Source organism: Barbus barbus (assembly GCF_936440315.1).
Source record: "Barbus barbus genome assembly, chromosome: 13".
In the NCBI taxonomy this organism is placed as follows: domain Eukaryota; kingdom Metazoa; phylum Chordata; class Actinopteri; order Cypriniformes; family Cyprinidae; genus Barbus; species Barbus barbus.
This window is the reverse complement of record NC_136741.1, coordinates 22,936,681-22,955,941: the sequence shown is the minus strand read 5'-3', so window position 1 is coordinate 22,955,941 and position 19,261 is coordinate 22,936,681. Positions and strand designations below refer to the sequence as shown.

The window sequence follows — 19,261 nt, the reverse complement described above, 5'->3', positions numbered from 1 at the left end:
CTGTTGTAGGGTGACCCTGGTTTACCAGGTCCTCTGGGCCCTCCTGGACAACGTGGATTAGGTGGCACGCCAGGACTGGCAGGTCAGAGAGGTGAAGCAGGTCAGCCAGGACCTCATGGACCACCAGGAGACAGGGTTCGTAGAGTCACTGCACATACAGAGACAAATGTACACTAAAAACAACATATGTTTAGAATTACTATCACTACATAAAGAAATAGGTTGAATACAATCATAGACAAACACGTTTGCTGAATTTGGCTGCATCCAATGATCGCAATTCCTCTTGGTGCTTGTAAGGGTCTTCAAGGGTTTATTGGCAAAGCTGGAAACCCAGGAACACCAGGAGCTGCTGGGCCCCCTGGACCCCCAGTAAGTCACAGACATGCTAAAATCAAATAATTGTGTATAAGTATTAGCATTAAGGTGTTTCTTATAGCAAGTATAACTGTGTGTCTCTTCCTCAGTGGTATTCAATGATGTCTTTATCTTCATATTAGGGTACTGCGGGCCTTGCAGGACTGAAGGGCGATAAGGTAAATGGCGTGCTGCTTGCAGGACTTACAATTTTTAGGAGCACTTGTGCTCCTTATTTAAAATATTTAACAGCACAGTCAAAAATGTTGAAGTCATGCACAAGTAGGCATGAGAGAATGGAGCTTTTCTGCCAGAAATCAGTCATGACAAAGGAGTTTACCTTCTGTTAAACCAAATAAAATATTTTCAGTTAATTTGACCAGCTGCAGAAAATAAATAACAGTTATATTTTACAACAGTAAAATTACAATACTAATATTTATGGCTGTCTTCATTTCTTTGCATTCAATCATTAAAGCATAGAGCTTCCATTTTTGTGGAAGATCCCTCATAGACCTTAAGGTGTACTCTGAAGCACGTTATGCGTTCGACTATAAATGTACATAATTCAGTCATAGTCTTTGCAATTTTTACTGGCATTTGGCACCTACCGGGTGTTAATTTATTCATGAGCTTCAATCGGTTCAGTCGCACTGGTACATCAAAAAACATTTCACAGTCATTTACGGTCTCAAAGGTCACTAAACCAATATACAGATATACCAAATAAGGCATTCTGAAATTCATGCTGATTAACCTGTTTACTTAAACTTGTTTTACTGATTATATCATTTGTAATTAAAGGTAGAAAAATACAAAATAAAAGCACTTTTAAAATTGGTTTTAAACTTTTAGGGCCAATTTATTTGTGTTTATTTTGGAAATAAGGAAGCCAGTCTAAAAAGCTAAAACTTTGAAACCAGCGTGTCTCTGTGCAGTCAGAGCTGTTCAGTAAGGTTTTACAAGGACAAAAATGAAGTGCACTGCATGACACACAGAGTCATCATTACCCGTTTTCTCTTTTTCCTCCACATTCAGGGTGAAATTGGTATAGGAGTGCCAGGTTTAAGAGGAGATCGAGGAGACCCAGGGCCTCGGGTAATGTCCACAATGACTCCATCTCTTGTTCATTTGTTTGTATGCATATCAGATTGTGATGGTGTGTGTATCTGTCTAATTTTTGTAGGGAGAAGAAGGTCGGGCTGGAACAGATGGAGAGAGAGGCCTTACTGTAAATACACTCCTACTTTCCGTTTACAACATTCTGCATTTACTCATTATTTTTTACCCCACCACATCCTGTTTTCTACACATATTGATGTCAGTCAGGCAGTAACAGTCAGTCTCTCTTGATGGGTGTCATTGATCTGAGCCCTCGTCTAGATGTGGAAAGGCAGATGCAGGCAGAGTGATAGCTGTACGAACACTGTATTCGTCACACTTTATATTCAGGGCTATGATGTGTTCGCCTCCCACTCGCTGCAATTTCAAAACCATTATGAGCCAAGGCCTCTTGCAGCACTGCACGTCTTCTATCTACAAATGCATACAAATGATCAGGCAAATAAGATTTCTCCTCTACTCATCTGTCTGTCCCACTGACAGGGTCCTCTTGGCAGCAAAGGAAACAGAGGAGATAAGGTGTGTATAACTTTTCATCAACTGCTACAATCTGGCTCAGGCTTGCTCCTTACTTTGCTAAACAAAACACAAAAAAAACTCATGAAATACATTCCTTTATGTACACATATTTTATAAACTAAACTTTATAAACTACCAATTCTTCACAGGGCGAACAAGGTCCTTCAGGAATTAAAGGAGAAAAGGTATTTTTTGGAAAATCATCTTTCTTTATTATACAGCTTCCTGGAATACTTGATTCTCTTTGGTCCATTCCAATATTTTTCAATGATAGCTAATAAATTTGATAGCTAAACTTAATTATTCTTAAATAGTACATTATTTAAAAGCAAATTAATATTTCATGTGCATTTATTTATTTGTAGCCATGTAATAAACAGAATCATGTACAGTCAGGTAATTATCGCAAAATAAACTCCGTCAAATGTGATTATTATGTGAAGTAGCAGGGTTTTGTATCATCCTAAAAGGGGGTTTATTTTGCATATTGAATATATTATACTGTTATTTTTACATATTTAATAGATTGCATATTTCTGTATTTGATTTTGTATCTTTAAGGGAGATACTCAGCTGGTGGGGGGACCTCCAGGAGAGAAAGGAGTGAAAGGAGAAACCGTGAGTCAAATCGTTTTGATTAAGCTATGTCTGGTGTTTAATGCTTTTGGGTCACTCAGATTAAAGGCCAATAATAAAGGTTAGGTCTCTTATCTATTGAGAACATGTGCCTATGAGAACTGATCATAAAATATTCATGTGAGTCTGCCTCAGGATCTATAGATTGTTAACGAGTAAGTAAGCAACAGGATAAAGGCAGATCTTTTGGGTCGATGTAAACTAATCAGTTGTATTGATCGCTGCTGTCCTCAGGGGGAACGGGGACCTAAAGGTGGACAGGGTGAAAAGGGTGCAAAGGGACAGGAAGGACCACCAGGAGAACAGGTAAGAATGTTTTTTCTTGTTTCATCATATCATTTTTTTTTTCATAATATATAACTACAAAATAATGTTGTGATGCCTAAATATTTATTTTAGCTTTTTTACTTTAGACAAAATAGTATAAAATTTTATATGGACTATTTGTTATCAGTCTTTATATGACTAAAAATATATTCTAATTGCTATTAGCTGAAATTTTAATTGTTAAATCTGATAAATTGTTAAATTGTTATTCTCTTTTGATTTATTTTAAAGGTTAGTCTTTCAGAACCCTTTTTTTTATGTCTCAGACGTCTCCTAAAATTCCTTAAGTCAATGAAATATAGACAAAAGAAAGAGCATAGACATATAAAATTCATGTGGCTTAGCTCAGAAAATTTGATCTTCAAAGAATCTGATGAGAAATGTTTGAGTATATTGAAATCTCTTCATTTTGATCACAGATGTTAATGAGACATGTTGGGGTATTTTCTTAGCAGAATAATCAGAGAAGCAAGAGACTCAATTTGTTCCCCCTTTAATCTCATTGCTGTTTGATAGAGATGACAAAGATATTAAAAAGATCTCATTTGTGATTTTTCTATCATATTTTCAGGGTCTGAGAGGGGAGCCGGGAGAGAGAGGTTCCACTGGCTTCCAGGGAGCCCGTGGTCCTGGTGGTCAGAAGGTGAAAAATACACTCCCTTTCCTCACAAATGAACAAGAATAATCATATACATATACCTGAATACATTTGAGTATGTTCGCACATATACATTGATGTGCGTGACCCTCATATTGATCAAATATTTACTTATCATTTGCAGGGAGAAGCAGGGCAGCCAGGTGTCCCAGGAGAAGCAGTGCGTATTCTTATTCAGATGCCTATAACATCAGCGTATGACTGGCACATACAGTCCCCAGACTCAGCCGTTTCCCCATGACTGCTTCTTTTTTTTTTTATCTGTCCTCTACAGGGAACACCTGGTAAAGATGGTCTGCCTGGATTGAGAGGAGAGAAGGGAGAGTTTGGGCCAGTAGGTCTACGAGGCCTCAAGGTGTGTGTGTGTGTGTGTGCGTTTTAATGGTTGTCTCTTTGATTAAAACTCAACCTGACTCTTGCAAGCTTTATCGGTAACCTTGAGTAGCCCTTCAGACCAGATGATCACACTGCGTATAATTCCACCACAGTCTGGATTCCAGGCCATTGTGTCTGACATTCATCTGCATATGTACCTCAGAGCCACCGTATGAACGTTTTTGTGTGTGAATATGCGCGTGCGTGTATGTGTGGAGAAACCGATTTGTCGAGTGCAGTGAGGCACATGAAAGACTCCTGCGTATGAATCATTCCTCTCAGAGATACATGGGCTGCTGCAGACAGTACTAGCTGCCCTTCAGCCAGCGGCAACATAGACACGCACACTCACATAGCAGATAAGAACTTTTATCTGGATTCAGCATCCCAGATAGACCTCTATCTGTTGTCACTAATGAGAAAGACAGTAATTGAAGGGTGTGTGAGTTTGCGTGCTCGTGTGTATGACTGACACATGAATGGTGCTTTATTCTTTCTAAATACTCCCTTCCAGGGAGCTTTTCTCTAGTGTCATTACTCCCTGTAAAATTGAGTGATTGACAGTTTGACTGAGCTTTAATGGCTTACAGGGAGAACGAGGCGCCAAGGGAGCATGTGGACAAAGCGGACCAAAGGGAGACAAGGTGAGTAATAAGGAGAGCTCGAGGAAAGTTTTTGTTGTTTCGCTATGTTTCGCTGGAAGTGATGAATTGTGTCTGTTCATAGGGGGATGCTGGGATTAATGGCAGACCGGGATTGCCAGGGAAGAAAGGAGAGCAGGTATGTACACATGCATTCATTTTTGTGTGAGGTATGAATGCGATTCTTGTCTTTATCTTGTTTTGATGGCAAATTTTATTTCAGGGTGAAGTCGGGTCTCCAGGTCCAACAGGAAGTCCAGGGAAGGAGGGACTCATTGGAGCCAAGGTAAGAGCATATTGCATGGGAAACATTGATCTTAGAATTTATACAATAATAGTGTTGTCACCATAGAAAATTTCACTGTAACCGATGAAACACATGTGTCAAAAAATTTAAATATCTAAATATTAATAATTAAAACAATTACATGGTGCCTAAGGTTGATTGGTAGCAACGTACCAATTCTTCTAAAATCACTGCTGAATAAACCAGTAGACCACAAAATGTTTTACTGCAACAGGACTACATGTTCTGGAAAAGGTGCAACGAAACATTAAACAAACCATGTAACGTTCATCTGTTGTTGCCCAGGGTGACAGAGGCTTTGATGGAGTTACAGGGCCAAAGGGATCACAGGGAGAGAAAGGTGAACGTGTGAGTACACCAACTTCTTTAGCTCCCCTGCTGTTTAAGCCTAACACTGCTGATCTCAGTGAAAAGTCTTATCAAATGTTCCACCTTAAAACGTCCTCCGCCTGCTTTCTTTAGGGCCAATCTGGTATCCCTGGTCCCCCTGGTTTAAGAGGAGCGGATGGACCCCCTGGTCTAACGGGCCCTCAAGGACCTGCTGGAGGTAAAGGTCCAGAGGGCCTGCAAGGACAAAAGGTATCAAACTTACTTTATATCAATACATGCATACTGTATATGTGTAAAGAGGCATTTACATAATTATAGAGTTGTTATTCATGTCTGTGTTTCCACAGATTAATTTTTTCATTGACAGTGGACCACACAGCATGCTTTTTAAAATTATGATAGGTTTTTGAATTAGAATAAATTACAACAAAACTGAGGATGTGTCTATAACTGTATCTCTTAAGTAATGCTGTCATTTGGACAACCATTGAGTAATTAAACTTTCACTAACCTTACAAATATGAATTTTCTACATTTAAAAAAAACAAAAAAAAAAACACACATAGCACAGTAACATTCTGGGCTCATTTTGTGTCATAACCTGTAGTTCAGTGAACAAGTGAGTAATCAGAGCCGATTCTCTAAGGATGTGAGCTGTCACCAATTTAGTCCATGATTCAGACCATTTACTCTGTTCTTTTCAGACTGATTTGTCAAATAGTTTGACGGATTCATTACAGAGTCTTTCTTTCATCACATAAAGTACAGTTCTATTTATTTTATCTATTTATTTAATTTTTTTGTTCTTTTTTCTGTGACATGTTTTGTATTGATTTGGAGCAGCAGAATCAGCAGCAGCGCAGTGCTGCTCCTGAATAGAACCGCAGGAAATACTTATTCATATGCACAAGGAGCCATGGTTAGTTCATCATATGTGACGTATTGAATATTTATTGTAGGGTGAAAGAGGTCCTTCAGGTCCTGCTATGGTTGGCCCACGTGGCATCCCTGGGATCCCAGGAGAAAGAGGAGAACAGGTGACTCCATGAACTTGTCCTCTGCATTTTTTCTCCATACTGTATATCTGTCATCACTAAATGTGTCTCTTTGTGTTTTTGTATTAGGGTGAGATTGGCACCGATGGACCTAAAGGAGACAGAGGAGAACCAGGCATGACGGTCAGAACAAATAGACGATTGTGATTTCATGATTTATTGTAATGTCATCATGCATATTTTATTCTGCTACTCGAGTCTCTCATTGAATCCTCAATATAAGTATCAATGACACAAGGACTGGTTGCATCTCTCTTTATTCTTAAAGGAGGATGAGATTCGGACTTATGTTCGAAGTGAGATGAACCTACATTGTGGTGAGTGGATAATCGTCATTCATCTCCATCTACAACAATTTTCCATCATCATCAATGACTCTTTTTAATGTCATGAAATCAAAACAAATCCTCTACAGCCCTGCATTTTTCACTTAGAAATATATTTTACAGAAGTACATTGGGTTGCAAATGCTGATTGATGTTGATTTCTCTTTTGTATCCTTCAATTAAATTCTCTCTCTTTCTCTCCTTTTCCCTAAGCATGTGGAGGTAAGTTGTGACTTATAAAGCCTCAATATAGCCAGTAGATATTTTCCTATCATTGCGTCAGCAACTCATGTGCACATAGTTCACTAACAGTAGACGTGACTGTCTTATGTGGTCTCTCTCTGTCTCTATAAACCTTGTTGAGTATGTTCGTGAGTATTTCTGGTTTGTGTCCACATGGCTAAATTCTGGGTTTTGTGCATGCTAAATTGTTGATGTAGTGCATGAACTTTGAGTGCATCTTTACATGCATGGATGCCTGTGTGAGTGTGTTCACTGATGGGTTTTACTATCTTGCGTTTGTGTGATTCGTTATGGGCGTGTTCTCAGGTTTTCAGGAAGTTGAGAAACCTGTACCAGTGCAGGCTTACCGAAGCTCCTCCACGTCCCCTGAGCGCTCACTAGTCCAAGGGGACGAGGAGGGTGAGTCCTATCCTCATTTCATCCTTCTATCTGTTTATCCTCCTCTCTTCTAAACTGAAAACTCCTATCACTCTGTCCTCTATTTATGACTTCCTTGAAAGGACTAGTTTAAAGAAACAGTTCACCCAAAAATACAAATTCTGTCATCATTTACTCTTTTACTCAAACGTGGAACACAAAACAAGATATTTTGAAGAATGTTCACACTGATTTTTTTCCATACCGCAAAAGTCCTATCTCTATCTATCTCTTGCCTTGTGAAAATGAAAAGTGTGCTTAATTGCATTGAATGGGCACATATACATATACATCGCATATTTTTTTGTCATGCTTTAAAGAAGTACACTTTTTAATGTGTTGGCTTACATACTTAAAGCACACATAAATGTTATCTGCAGGTTGTTATTCAATATTACATTTAAAATTTATGTTTTAATTGTACTGAATTGCATCTTCATCATTGCAAATGTGTAATTACAAGTATATTTAAATACATGACATAAAATACTTTTAATAGAAATAACATTAAATGGCATTCTCAGGCAATTAAGTGTCCGTGAACATTGCATTGAATTCACACAAAAGTATATTCTTTTCAAGTATGTTATTATATAATAAGTTCTCATTTTTGAAAGTATGCTAAAGTGTACCTCTTTTTTGTGGTCACTTTGCATTATTTAAAAAAGCAGTGTTTCAACATTTACAAAACCTCTCATTAGAATGTTCTGTGGAAGAAAGTAAATCATTCAAGTTTGAAACAAGGCTGAGTAAATGATGACAGAATTAAAATTTTTCTCTTTAAACTACCCCTTTAAACAGAAACTTTGTTTCTGCCTTAAACATAAGTGGAATATGTTAAATACATGCTTGTATTTAACATATCCAGTTGCACATGCACATCTAATGCTCTCAAACTATGATATCCCAGCATTCTAAACTCTGATTTCCAATAGCACTCACATTCTTTCTTTGTGCATCCATGCATGTTTTTGCAGGTCAAAAGCTGCGTGTTGTGATGAACACAAATGATCCAGACTACGAGCACATTTACTCTATAGAGACCTATGATGATGATGCTCCAATGGTGGAGATTGCTGACTATGACACCACTGTCAATAAAAGCCAGGGTATGCCATTTTTTTTCCCAGTAGAAAAACAGTTTGTTTATAGCTGCGTGTGCAGACGTAGTATTAATATATGGGCATTTTGGCAGGTCAACCCATCTCTTTTGATTCTTTAAAAGCTGAAAGGACCAATTTTGAGGTGAAAGGTGAAGGTAAGCAAACACTCCTGATTCATTATGGAGATTAAAGGCTCCATTGAGCCTTTACGCACGAGTATGTTGGGAAGCCTTTACTGTGGGAATAAAAGTATTGATGGTGCATATTTTATTCTCCTCATTTGTACTGCTTTTCCGTATCTTTGTTGGGAACAAAATGCTTAAAAATGCTATCTGTGGGAATTTATTCAACTTATGTTGATGTCATCGTCTTCAAACCCTTAACAAAACTGTGATGATGGATTATCATAATTTTTGCACTCTGTAATTGCTGCATACTATTGTTCTTTGCTGTTCTCACTTCCTGTTGTTTCTCTGTGTATCTTCTGCATGCTGTCAACCCGCTGACTCGTCTGTATGACAGCTCTTAGTATGAGATTGCAAGCAGCTGTCCCGCCACAGAAAATAACTGGATATTTCTACAGATCTCTGTGGCGCTTTGAACTCTAGAGAGATGCCATAATGACAAGTTTAAAAGTTGAATCTGCCTTGTGTGCGTTTGTGCATTTCAACAGTGTCTTTCGTCATATTGTTCAATTTGCATCAATTCAGTATAGAACTTTTGAATGGTAATGTATTCCATGGAACAAAAGAAGAATTGGTGATTGATTATCCTTTACATTCAACCATTTAATTATTTTTCTTTAATGTGTGTTTTTAGACTCCTGCATCTTGCCCATGGAAGAGGGTAATTGTTCCCGCTATACTTTGCGTTGGTACTTTAACTCTGAGGTGGGCGTCTGTAGACCTTTTATCTACAGCGGCTGTGGAGGAAACGCTAACTGCTTTTTACAAAAGGAAGATTGTGAGAAACTCTGTCTACAACAATAAGAAGGTACATTAACACGCACTGATTAATAGAAAAGGCTGCATCTAACAAATGGTGCATTAATGCATATTTCTAAATAAATTATGAATTAGATGGGATAGAGATGTGATTTTTGCACTACATCTATGTATATCTGTCTCTATTGTATTTTTCTCACAATTCTGTCTGTTCTATGTTTTATAGAATTGTGTTTTGGCTTGAAGACGAGTTGACTGCAAATGGAGGATCTCTAACTCATCAGCAATATAAAAAAGCTAAACCTCAGTGTTGAAAACTGCCATCATGCATAAGAGATCAAGGTAAAGATTGATGTCAAAACCTTTTCTTCAGCGGAACAAGCGAATTTTAAATATTGATTAGATCTTTCTTGTTTATTTATTTTGTGTCTGTTGAGCTGCCAAACATCTGTTAATATTCCTGCCAATCTGGATTCTTCTACATACATTGTTATATATATATATATATATACACACACACACACACATAAGTCCAGTCAGTAACAGCATACCACATTATCTTTCATTTCTCTCTTAATCCTTGTTGTCACATAGTTACACCCACTGACATTTTCTCAGGTGCTAAAAACAGAAACTAGAACACACATTGTAATATTCTTAACAAATTCATCTTAGACTTGTTCGAAGAATAAGTCTATGCTGTACAAAATTGTACTGTAAATGTAAATCTGTATTTTTATCTGCTTGAAAATGAGAATGAATGTTCTTGTATTATCAGATGTTGCATGTTTACTTGGACAAATGGTGCTATTTTTAAAGATATTTTTATATTGTTGACTGGTTTTAATGTTTTCATGTATTCCGTTCGTTATATTCAGTGTTTATTTCCATTATAGTATAAGGATTCTACAGTCCTGTTCATTTTAAGTGATGTTAGAGCAATTTAACGTTTTCTTTGCACAAGGCACTTCCTGTCTGCCAGTTTTAATAGCACATAATAAGTAGTCATTTTCTAAATATACATTCATACGTTGTAAAGTGGTCTTTTATTCATGTGTTCTGTATTTGCTTGAAATAAACATTGAAATTTATAAGGGAAAATATAAACATGAAACAAGACTGAAATTGAATGGTGCTGGAGCTCTCATTTTAACAATAAATATCAAAAAGTGCAGATTTACATTTGACACGCCTTATGTGTCAACTAGAGCCTCATTAAAAGGTCAGTAACCACCTTTTTTATTTAGAAAATAACTACATAATCTTTTCATTCTCTCTTCTCTCTCGCTGTTAATTTGGTGTTACTCTGTGTTGTGTTGTCTTTTTGAGAGGTGAGGTGGGGAGTTTGTTTGTGCATCAATCCTAGTCACACATCTGATGATTCAGTAATGATTCTGGACTATCTTGTTAAGATGCCAACGTACAGTCATTACTACTCCTCCAGGGCTGTCACTCAAACACTGTTTTCATATTCATTTCTACTCATATTTATTCATTGACTGCATTTTAGCCAGTCCATCTGTTTAGGGTATTTTGTTTTATATTCTCATGCCTGCTTAATAACATTGTTTGAGTGCCAGTCTATATTTTTATTCTGTTCAGTCTTGAGATGAATCCGTCATTGTGGATTTTAATGAGTTTATTGTAATGTCAGTCACTGACAGCTGTGCATCAAATTCACTGCAGTGCTCCAGAGGTCAACCATGTCTTAATCTATATCATGTTTTAATCAAGCTTTGAGTGCAGTGAATAGTTGGAAAAATTTGCTTTCATGTGAATGCATTCCTCATTCTCTCAGATCATTGCATGTGCCTTTTAAATTGCTCTTTCCATATCTACTAAATATCCCTGGGAAGGAAGGTGTATGTTAATTGCATTTTGAAAGATTGGGTGACATTGATTTTGACATTGAAAAGCAATTTCTTTGCATTTCATTATTGTTCTGAGCATTAAAGTTCATAGAGGAAACATGTATACACTGAAAAACCTGGTGTAGAAATCATTTTAATTTCAAATTGCTAAATTGTAAGATTGGGAATTTATTTGAGGGAGAAAATGTACATTGATGTCCTTTAAAGACCTTTACGAAAAATTTAGAATCCCAATGACACACGTTTTTAAATACTTAAAAATTCGCAGCTATATCAATATCAGGCTAAATTATTCAGTATATAATCCTTTACAAACAGAACTAGAAAAGCTTATGTTTTATCAGGATCTTAGTACAAATCAAATTTGTTAACAGCAAATAATCATTGAATCCAAGAGAGTTGCTTGGGTATGGATTTGCAATATGATCTTTCAGGTTTAGACTGGAGTCAGATATGTGTTAAAGCCCAGAATTTGTCAGTTAATACTGATTAAGTTGATCCAATACAACTGGGCAATGCATACTGAAAAGGGGGGAGTTAAAATATATATAACATTTATTTTCTCTGGATATTTTTGTTACCTCCCATGTGTTTGTTTTGTTTATTTTTCAAAAAAAATGTTTTTTTTATTATTTATTTATTTTTTTGAAATTGCTCAATTTCACAAATAATTACAAAGAATCGGTATAGTAACATTGAAATATTTAAGTATAAAGACTGAAGTAGTATTTTGTAAAACGTGATCCAATAATCTTTTTTATTTGATATTATTCGAAAATAATTTTACAGTGTTCTTATTTACATAGGCTAATGTTTACAGCTCGCATGTTTAATGTAGTGCGTATTATAAAATAATGAAATAAAACAAAACAATAGTAATACAATGTTGTCCACACAGACACCATATCTTTTAAATTGGTTTGTATGGATCATGCGGACTGCAGACAGCGTGGATGCGCGTTTGTGTATGCGCGTTAGCGCAGAGGGAGCTGGTTCAGGACGTCTAGTACACAGGATAGGGGCACTCATGTGTACTCACAGAAGCACAGCGGCGATTTCTATCACCGTTTAGCACCACTGAAGGTGCGACATTTATTCCAGGCACGTACCTGACAGCGGACTGTCCTGAAGCCCCACGGAATCTCGCGCTCTAGTTGAGAGAGAGAGAGTAGCGCGCGCTGAACGGACCGCAGTGGAATGTAGCGGGGATTCCCGGCGCACGGGGCAAGGTGAGTAAAAACCTCCTTGATGCATCTTCACACTACTCGCGAAGCTATTGATCTTTTCACTTAATTACCATTCGGTTCCATTTTACCGTTACTCTTCATTCGTTTTCCGCTGTTTAAGTGGTACATGTTGGCAACGCGCGCCTGGGAATAGAAATGATAAGAGGCAATCAGCAGTGTCGTTTGATCTGGACTCGACTACTAATATTCCTTACACTGCAAAAAAAAAAAAAAATTGGCAGCAATGTCAAATGCGGGGTATGTCGCCACTACGGACGGTTTGTTTACCGAGCAAATCCATGTGTTGCCTGTAATCTGCGGTCAGCCCGTGAATATGAAATTCAGGATGTCATTTAAATAGCTATATTGCAAATTAATGTTTTTTTATTAGTTTGAATAGCCATTATTATCAGTCACAATGGCCTCATGCTCAAGAGTTGCTTATTATATATGGCATCAGGGGATCATTCTCTCACATTGATGCTTTCAAACACAACTGGACACATTCACATGCTCAGAGACACGTGACTCCAGCAAATTATTGAAGGGAAAAAAGTTAAATACGTCTGCGTCAATCATTTGACATTCATCACACCCATCATCTTGCTCCCACATGCAGGCACATTCTCACTGATTACAGTCAAAGGGATTTTCAGATGCACTTCAGATCAGGCGGCAAGATGTCATTTGAAGGAAGAAAAAGGAGAAGAGGATGTATGAGCTGGTGTGTGTGTACTTTTCTAATACAGTGAGGAACAATGGAGTGTGAAGCAGGTATATAAGTGTCCCTGATGTGTTAAAAATGTGTATGAAAGGAAAGAGGAATCTAGATCATCAGCTATTTTAGCTCCTTAGATGTGGAGTTATTTTAGTTCTTCCCTCTGTAGTGACTGTAGTTTCACGTGTTGTCACGCTCTCTCATTACCAAACAAATTTATTGGATTTGCATATTCATTCCACTATTAATATAGCTCATTATAAATAAATTTTGACTCCACGCAACTGTAGGACCCTTTTGTCCACAGAGACACGCCAACAGATTCATTATCACATGCATATGTGCAATTTGTTGCATAAATGTGTGGTTCAAATGCCTCTGTTATTGTACAAGGAATAGGAACATTTTGTGACTGTTTACTCACGTCATGTCATTCAATATATATATATACAGTGGGTACGGAAAGTATTCAGACCCCCTTAAATTTTTCACTCTTTGTTATATTGCAGCCATTTGCTAAAATCAAGTTCATTTTTTTTCCTCATTAATGTACACACAGCACCCCATATTGACAGAAAAACACAGAATTGTTGACATTTTTGCAGATTTATTAAAAAAGAAAAACTGAAATATCACATGGTCCTAAGTATTCAGACCCTTTGCTCAGTATTTAGTAGAAGCACCCTTTTGATCGAATACAGCCATGAGTCTTTTTGGGAAAGATGCAACAAGTTTTTCACACCTGGATTTGGGGATCCTCTGCCATTCCTCCTTGCAGATCCTCTCCAGTTCTGTCAGGTTGGATGGTAAACGTTGGTGGACAGCCATTTTTAGGTCTCTCCAGAGATGCTCAATTGGGTTTAAGTCAGGGCTCCGGCTGGGCCAGAGTTGTTGTGAAGCCACTCCTTCGTTATTTTAGCTGTGTGCTTGGGGTCATTGTCTTGTTGGAAGGTAAACCTTCGGCCCAGTCTGAAGTCCTGAGCACTCTGGAGAAGGTTTTCGTCCAGGATATCCCTGTACTTGGCCGCATTCATCTTTCTCTCGATTGCAACCAGTCGTCCTGTCCCTGCAGCTGAAAAACACCCCCACAGCATGATGCTGCCACCACCATGCTTCACTGTTGGGACTGTATTGGACAGGTGATGAGCAGTGCCTGGTTTTCTCCACACATACCGCTTAGAATTAAGGGCAAAAAGTTCTATCTTGGTCTCATCAGACCAGAGAATCTTCAGGTGTTTTTTAGCTAAACTGACAGAACTGGAGAGGATCTGCAAGGAGGAATGGCTGAGGATCCCCAAATCCAGGTGTGAAAAACTTGTTGCATCTTTCCCAAAAAGTCTCATGGCTGTATTCGATCAAAAGGGTGCTTCTACTAAATACTGAGCAAAGGGTCTGAATACTTAGGACCATGTGATATTTCAGTTTTTCTTTTTTAATAAATCTGCAAAAATGTCAACAATTCTGTGTTTTTCTGTCAATATGGGGTGCTGTGTGTACATTAATGAGGAAAAAAATGAACTTAAATGATTTTAGCAAATGGCTGCAATATAACAAAGAGTGAAAAATTTAAGGGGGTCTGAATACTTTCCGTACCCACTGTATATATTTTCTGTGGAACACAAAAGAAAAAGCCTTGATGAGTTTTTAAAGGTTTAATATCATCATGTGACCAATCTTAATGTGGCAGTTTCAATATGCAAAAGAACAAGATATTATACTTAACCAAATATAAAACTATAAAAAACAGTTTCCTTCTGTCACGTAAAAAAAAAAGACAGAAAGAAAATTAAACTTATTTTATTTCAGCTAGTAGCCAAAGCAACATTTCTTTAGTTTAACTTATAAATACAATTTAAAGTAAAAATGAATAGAAACTACACAGACATATTTAAAAAGAAAAACAATAGAATTAATAAAAATGACAAAAACACACAAAAATTAAAGTTAAACAAAAATTTATTTTTAAATCAATTAAAATCTTGATAATATCTACTTTTGCTTATATTTAAATTAGCTTACATTTAAATTCTACACACAAAGCTATCATACGACTTCTTGTGGTCGTATGCTTGAAATACAGAGAACGATTCACATGGACCGCTTTTATAGTATTCTTTTCCTTTTGGACCTTAACTATAATCTGTTACTGTATGGAAAAAAGCTCCATGAAGAACATATTTTATGTTCCACAGAACATTCTGTTTTGGAATAACATAAGGGTGAGTAAATAATAAGAGTTTTCATTTTCGGGTGAATTATTCCTTTAACAGGCAGGCTACAAGCCAGCGTGGACAGACCAAATTGGCTTGGAAAACAACGATAATGAAATAGAGTCTGATAAATGGCAGAAAGAGCTGAGACAGTGTAGTTAGTCTAAAGAAAGATGGATGGATCTCAAGCATAGCACAGTGATGGATAGAGGGTAGGAGGTAGAAACAAACTCCTCCAGCAATTTCACAACACACTGTGCACCTGCACCTCCCACTCATCTCTCATTCTCTCCCTCTTTCTCTCTCTCTTTCACTACTCCTTAGTTTTTTACATGCAACACCGTGAAAAAGTCAGTCTTGCTTATTTTTGCCTCAGTCTCACTTCTGTGAGCATAAGATGTCAAGCTTCAGTTATTCGTACTACCACAAAATCCGATCCCTAAATCTATGTCTCCCACTGTCACTCAAAAGTTCCACTGCAGTGACCTCTTTTCATTACCAGCATGGCGTGGGGTGCATCGGCACGCCAACCATATTGCCCTCCCCCTGTCTGCAGTCTCATTGTGTTAAACATCAAAACTTTCCTCCTGCGGTCATCATCACAGATGTGCTCAAAAGGCAAAGTCTGAGCCCCACTTGAACAGCCACAGATGCAGAAAGTCTCAAATTTTGTATTTTGACCACTCTTAAACTGTAAGCCAGTTGCCATAGTAACAACCATCCTAGAAATGGGATCAGTCTCAAGTCGAACTCATTTATTTATTTATATATTTATTATTTTTTTTGGAATGACAGGCTGCTGTGATTGCGCAGCCTAATTTGAGAGCTGCTTGTTTTAATGGCATGTAATGTAGCTTTTGAGTTTATTGGAAAAATAACCATTTCTTTAACACGTTAAATCAGACATTAAGCAGTACGCTGTGTACACTACTGTGTCCATAGCCAAATTCATCAAGGTTTCAGCAATTGTTTGTGTCCGTGGTCATGTGTGAGAGATCGTTTTGTGCTGTAATTCATCTGTCGGAGTAGTTTTCTTGTTGGACACAAAAACTTGGCTGTGTGCGGGACTCACACATACGCGATGACTCACGTGTACATCATACCCATCTTTATTGTCCTGTCTTGCTAGATCAGTACCTTATTACACTTCAGAAGGACAAGTCATACCCCTGTTCCACCAAAATGATGCCAACGCTCAGTTGGTTGCATCTGTGAATCTCTCTTAGTCGCAGTTTGCTCTTGAATGAGTGACGATGACGAAACTCACTATGATACTACTAGGGATGCACCAATATTAAAATCCAGATATTCAACTGGCAGATATTTATTCAACTTTCATATTATTTTATCAAAATAAATTTCAAATATAACAATAAAAAGATTTAAATTTATATATATATATATATATATATATATATATATAAATTATACGGATAGATAGATCATTAAAGAATGTGTTTCATTCTGTTTTTGTCTTCCCATCATAGATCTGTCAATCATTCATCAACGCCCCAAGAAAACACCTGAGTAGGTGGATCATGGCCAGTGGGAGTGGCTGGCGTTACTATGCCTGAAGACACGTGGCGATGGTGTCCATGGAGACAGATGGCAGCTTCACTGGGGGCCACGGTTTGTCCCTCTTACAAGCTGAAGATAGCGTGGGGGCCGGACTCGCTCAGCAGGAGGGGACATGGCTCGGCTTCCGGGCTACAGTGAGTGCTGTGCTGCTGCTGGAGCTGCTCCTGGGAGTGGGTGGCAATCTGACCGTGCTGGTGTTATACTGTGGTCACTGCAGCCTTTTGGAGTCCGTCAGCCATGCCGTCACGCTCAGCCTGCACACCCTTGACCTGCTGCTCTGTCTCCTCTGCCTGCCGATCACTGCCACGCTCCTTATTCTGGGCGGAGCCTCGGTTCCTCACCACGCCCTTCTCTGCTGTCTCCACGAATCGGCAGCCAGCTTCGCCAGCGTGGGCACCGCACTTAACCTGCTGCTCATCAGCTTAGATCGCTATGACATCAGCGTCCGGCCAGCCAATCGCCTGCTGACGCCTCGAAGGGCCACCATTTTACTTGTTGGAGTATGGGTGGTTTCCTTAGCCGTGCCCCTCCTACCGTTCGTGGAGGCGGGGTTTGTTTCGGGGCAAGGCGAGGGGGTGTTTGTGTACTCCAATAGCACTGTGCTTTGTTCAGAGTGGGGAGGAACTCTACAGGCTCATCTGTTGCTACAGGTTCCTGTGTTCCTGTGCTCTCTCGCTGTGATGCTGTTTACATACTCACGAATTCTTCAGGCACTGCGCATCCGCATCGGCCGCACGCCCAGGCCCCATCGAGACAGAAAACGGCCTGTGCATCGCCTTTGGTTGCGGCGTAAAAAGTCAACGAGGTCGCCGGATCACACAACGAGAAACACACCCACCTCCCCACCGCCGCTTTCTACTGGCCCGCTTATCGCCTCAGATACAGTTACAACAGTAACCATCAACACTGAGACGAACACTCCATCACTCACCACGCCACTTAGCCCCACCCCTACTGTATCCGTGATAACCTCGCCTTTAAGCCCCACCCCAACTGCTTCAATGGTAACTACGCCTTTGAGTCCTGCTCCATCTGTAGCCGTCATAACTAGCCCTCACATCCCCACCCCTGCTACATCATCAGTGGCCACACCTTTGAGCCCCATGCCCACTGTATCCACAGTAACCACTCAACTAAGCCCCGCCCCCGTTCAGGGTCCGCCCAGCATGGGCGTGGGAGCGTCAGTATCGGCCATTTTGGCTCTGCGTCGAGCGGTTCGGCGCCACCGAGATCGGCGGGAACGCCAAAGGCGTGTCTTTCGCATGTCCGTCATCATCATCCTCTCCTTTCTGCTATGCTGGGCGCCTCTCTCCATCATGCCCCTTCTCATGCTGGCTATCGGGCCCTCTGATTGGCTAGAACGCCTGAGAATCTGTTTCCTGGTGCTCGCTTATTGGACGGTAGTGCTACATCCACTGCTGTATGCGTTCACACGGCAAAAACTGCGCAAAGTGCTGCATACCCGTCTGCGCAGGCTGCGGCCGCAAAACACGCAGACTCGTATTCGTGCTAATACCAGGATCCGCCGCAAGCACAGGGCAGATTGCAGCGATGCTACCGACCGCTGCCTGACAGAGGCTGTTAGAGAGTGAGTGTTTGTGTGTCTGTGACTTATAATTAGGCTCACACGGAATCTGAGTGCGCATTCACTTGTCTGTCATTTTTTTTGTTTATTAAAGCTGCAGTCTGTTAATTTTTATTTGTTTAAAAATGATCCGAAATCAATATTTGAGCAAGTACATAACCAGCCAGTGTTCAAAACTATTGCCTTACTTTAGCCAGATTCACAACGGTTATCTTATAATAAAGTTTTCTAATTTGAGTGGTACGGGTAGGTTTTTGCGGGAAATTCGCATGGCATTGCGTCATTACGTCGCATCTGTAAACATAAAGAAGTTGTCACGGCTACTAGGCTATCGCATATGAGGATCCTGCAGGTGGCGGATTGTTTAGCCTTTTCTCACAGCAGCTAGAATAATTAAATGCATCATTTTGATGGCGGATTGTAATCCAGAAAGGATTATGTGTTTATGAAACACACGTGAATGAAATTAAATTATATTCCAGTTTTAAATGTGCTTCTGATTACAGATAGCCTGGGATTACACAAGATTTGTATTTTAAAGACAACCAGTTCGAAGAGAGCATAATTTGCTTTTTGGGTTAAAATAATTTCTTAATATGAAATTTGAATGGCATGAAAATTAGATTAGACTGTACAGAAATTGAAATCTACATGCTAATACACACTATACTCATAGTCACGCAATGCTGATGTTGTTAACATTAATAATTTGA

The 19,261-nt window shown here is 38.9% G+C and overlaps 1 protein-coding gene across 4 annotated transcripts in view; it reads left to right on the top strand.

The window, feature by feature from the left end:
• LOC306878832 (uncharacterized protein) overlaps positions 1 to 16,969 on the top strand; it is a 70,219-nt gene extending 53,250 nt beyond the window's left edge. For 2 of the 4 annotated variants that reach the window (XM_079431390.1, XM_079431388.1), the window contains exons 95-118: positions 10 to 135; positions 301 to 372; positions 501 to 536; positions 1,396 to 1,455; positions 1,544 to 1,588; positions 1,963 to 1,998; positions 2,148 to 2,183; positions 2,560 to 2,616; positions 2,869 to 2,940; positions 3,533 to 3,604; positions 3,744 to 3,779; positions 3,894 to 3,974; positions 4,585 to 4,638; positions 4,721 to 4,774; positions 4,859 to 4,921; positions 5,228 to 5,290; positions 5,405 to 5,521; positions 6,232 to 6,309; positions 6,397 to 6,450; positions 6,596 to 7,295; positions 8,291 to 8,422; positions 8,509 to 8,571; positions 9,236 to 9,409; positions 9,587 to 11,195. In XM_079431390.1, the coding sequence (XP_079287516.1) occupies positions 10 to 135; positions 301 to 372; positions 501 to 536; positions 1,396 to 1,455; positions 1,544 to 1,588; positions 1,963 to 1,998; positions 2,148 to 2,183; positions 2,560 to 2,616; positions 2,869 to 2,940; positions 3,533 to 3,604; positions 3,744 to 3,779; positions 3,894 to 3,974; positions 4,585 to 4,638; positions 4,721 to 4,774; positions 4,859 to 4,921; positions 5,228 to 5,290; positions 5,405 to 5,521; positions 6,232 to 6,309; positions 6,397 to 6,450; positions 6,596 to 6,712 (1,329 nt within the window). In that variant the 3' untranslated portion in view covers positions 6,713 to 7,295; positions 8,291 to 8,422; positions 8,509 to 8,571; positions 9,236 to 9,409; positions 9,587 to 11,195. Of the gene's footprint in view, positions 1 to 9; positions 136 to 300; positions 373 to 500; positions 537 to 1,395; positions 1,456 to 1,543; positions 1,589 to 1,962; positions 1,999 to 2,147; positions 2,184 to 2,559; positions 2,617 to 2,868; positions 2,941 to 3,532; positions 3,605 to 3,743; positions 3,780 to 3,893; positions 3,975 to 4,584; positions 4,639 to 4,720; positions 4,775 to 4,858; positions 4,922 to 5,227; positions 5,291 to 5,404; positions 5,522 to 6,231; positions 6,310 to 6,396; positions 6,451 to 6,595; positions 7,296 to 8,290; positions 8,423 to 8,508; positions 8,572 to 9,235; positions 9,410 to 9,586; positions 11,196 to 12,332; positions 12,461 to 16,872 lie in introns of those variants that run through there. The other 2 variants (XM_079431389.1, XM_079431391.1) reach the window with 2 other exon arrangements.
• Positions 16,970 to 19,261: the final 2,292 nt, after the last annotated feature.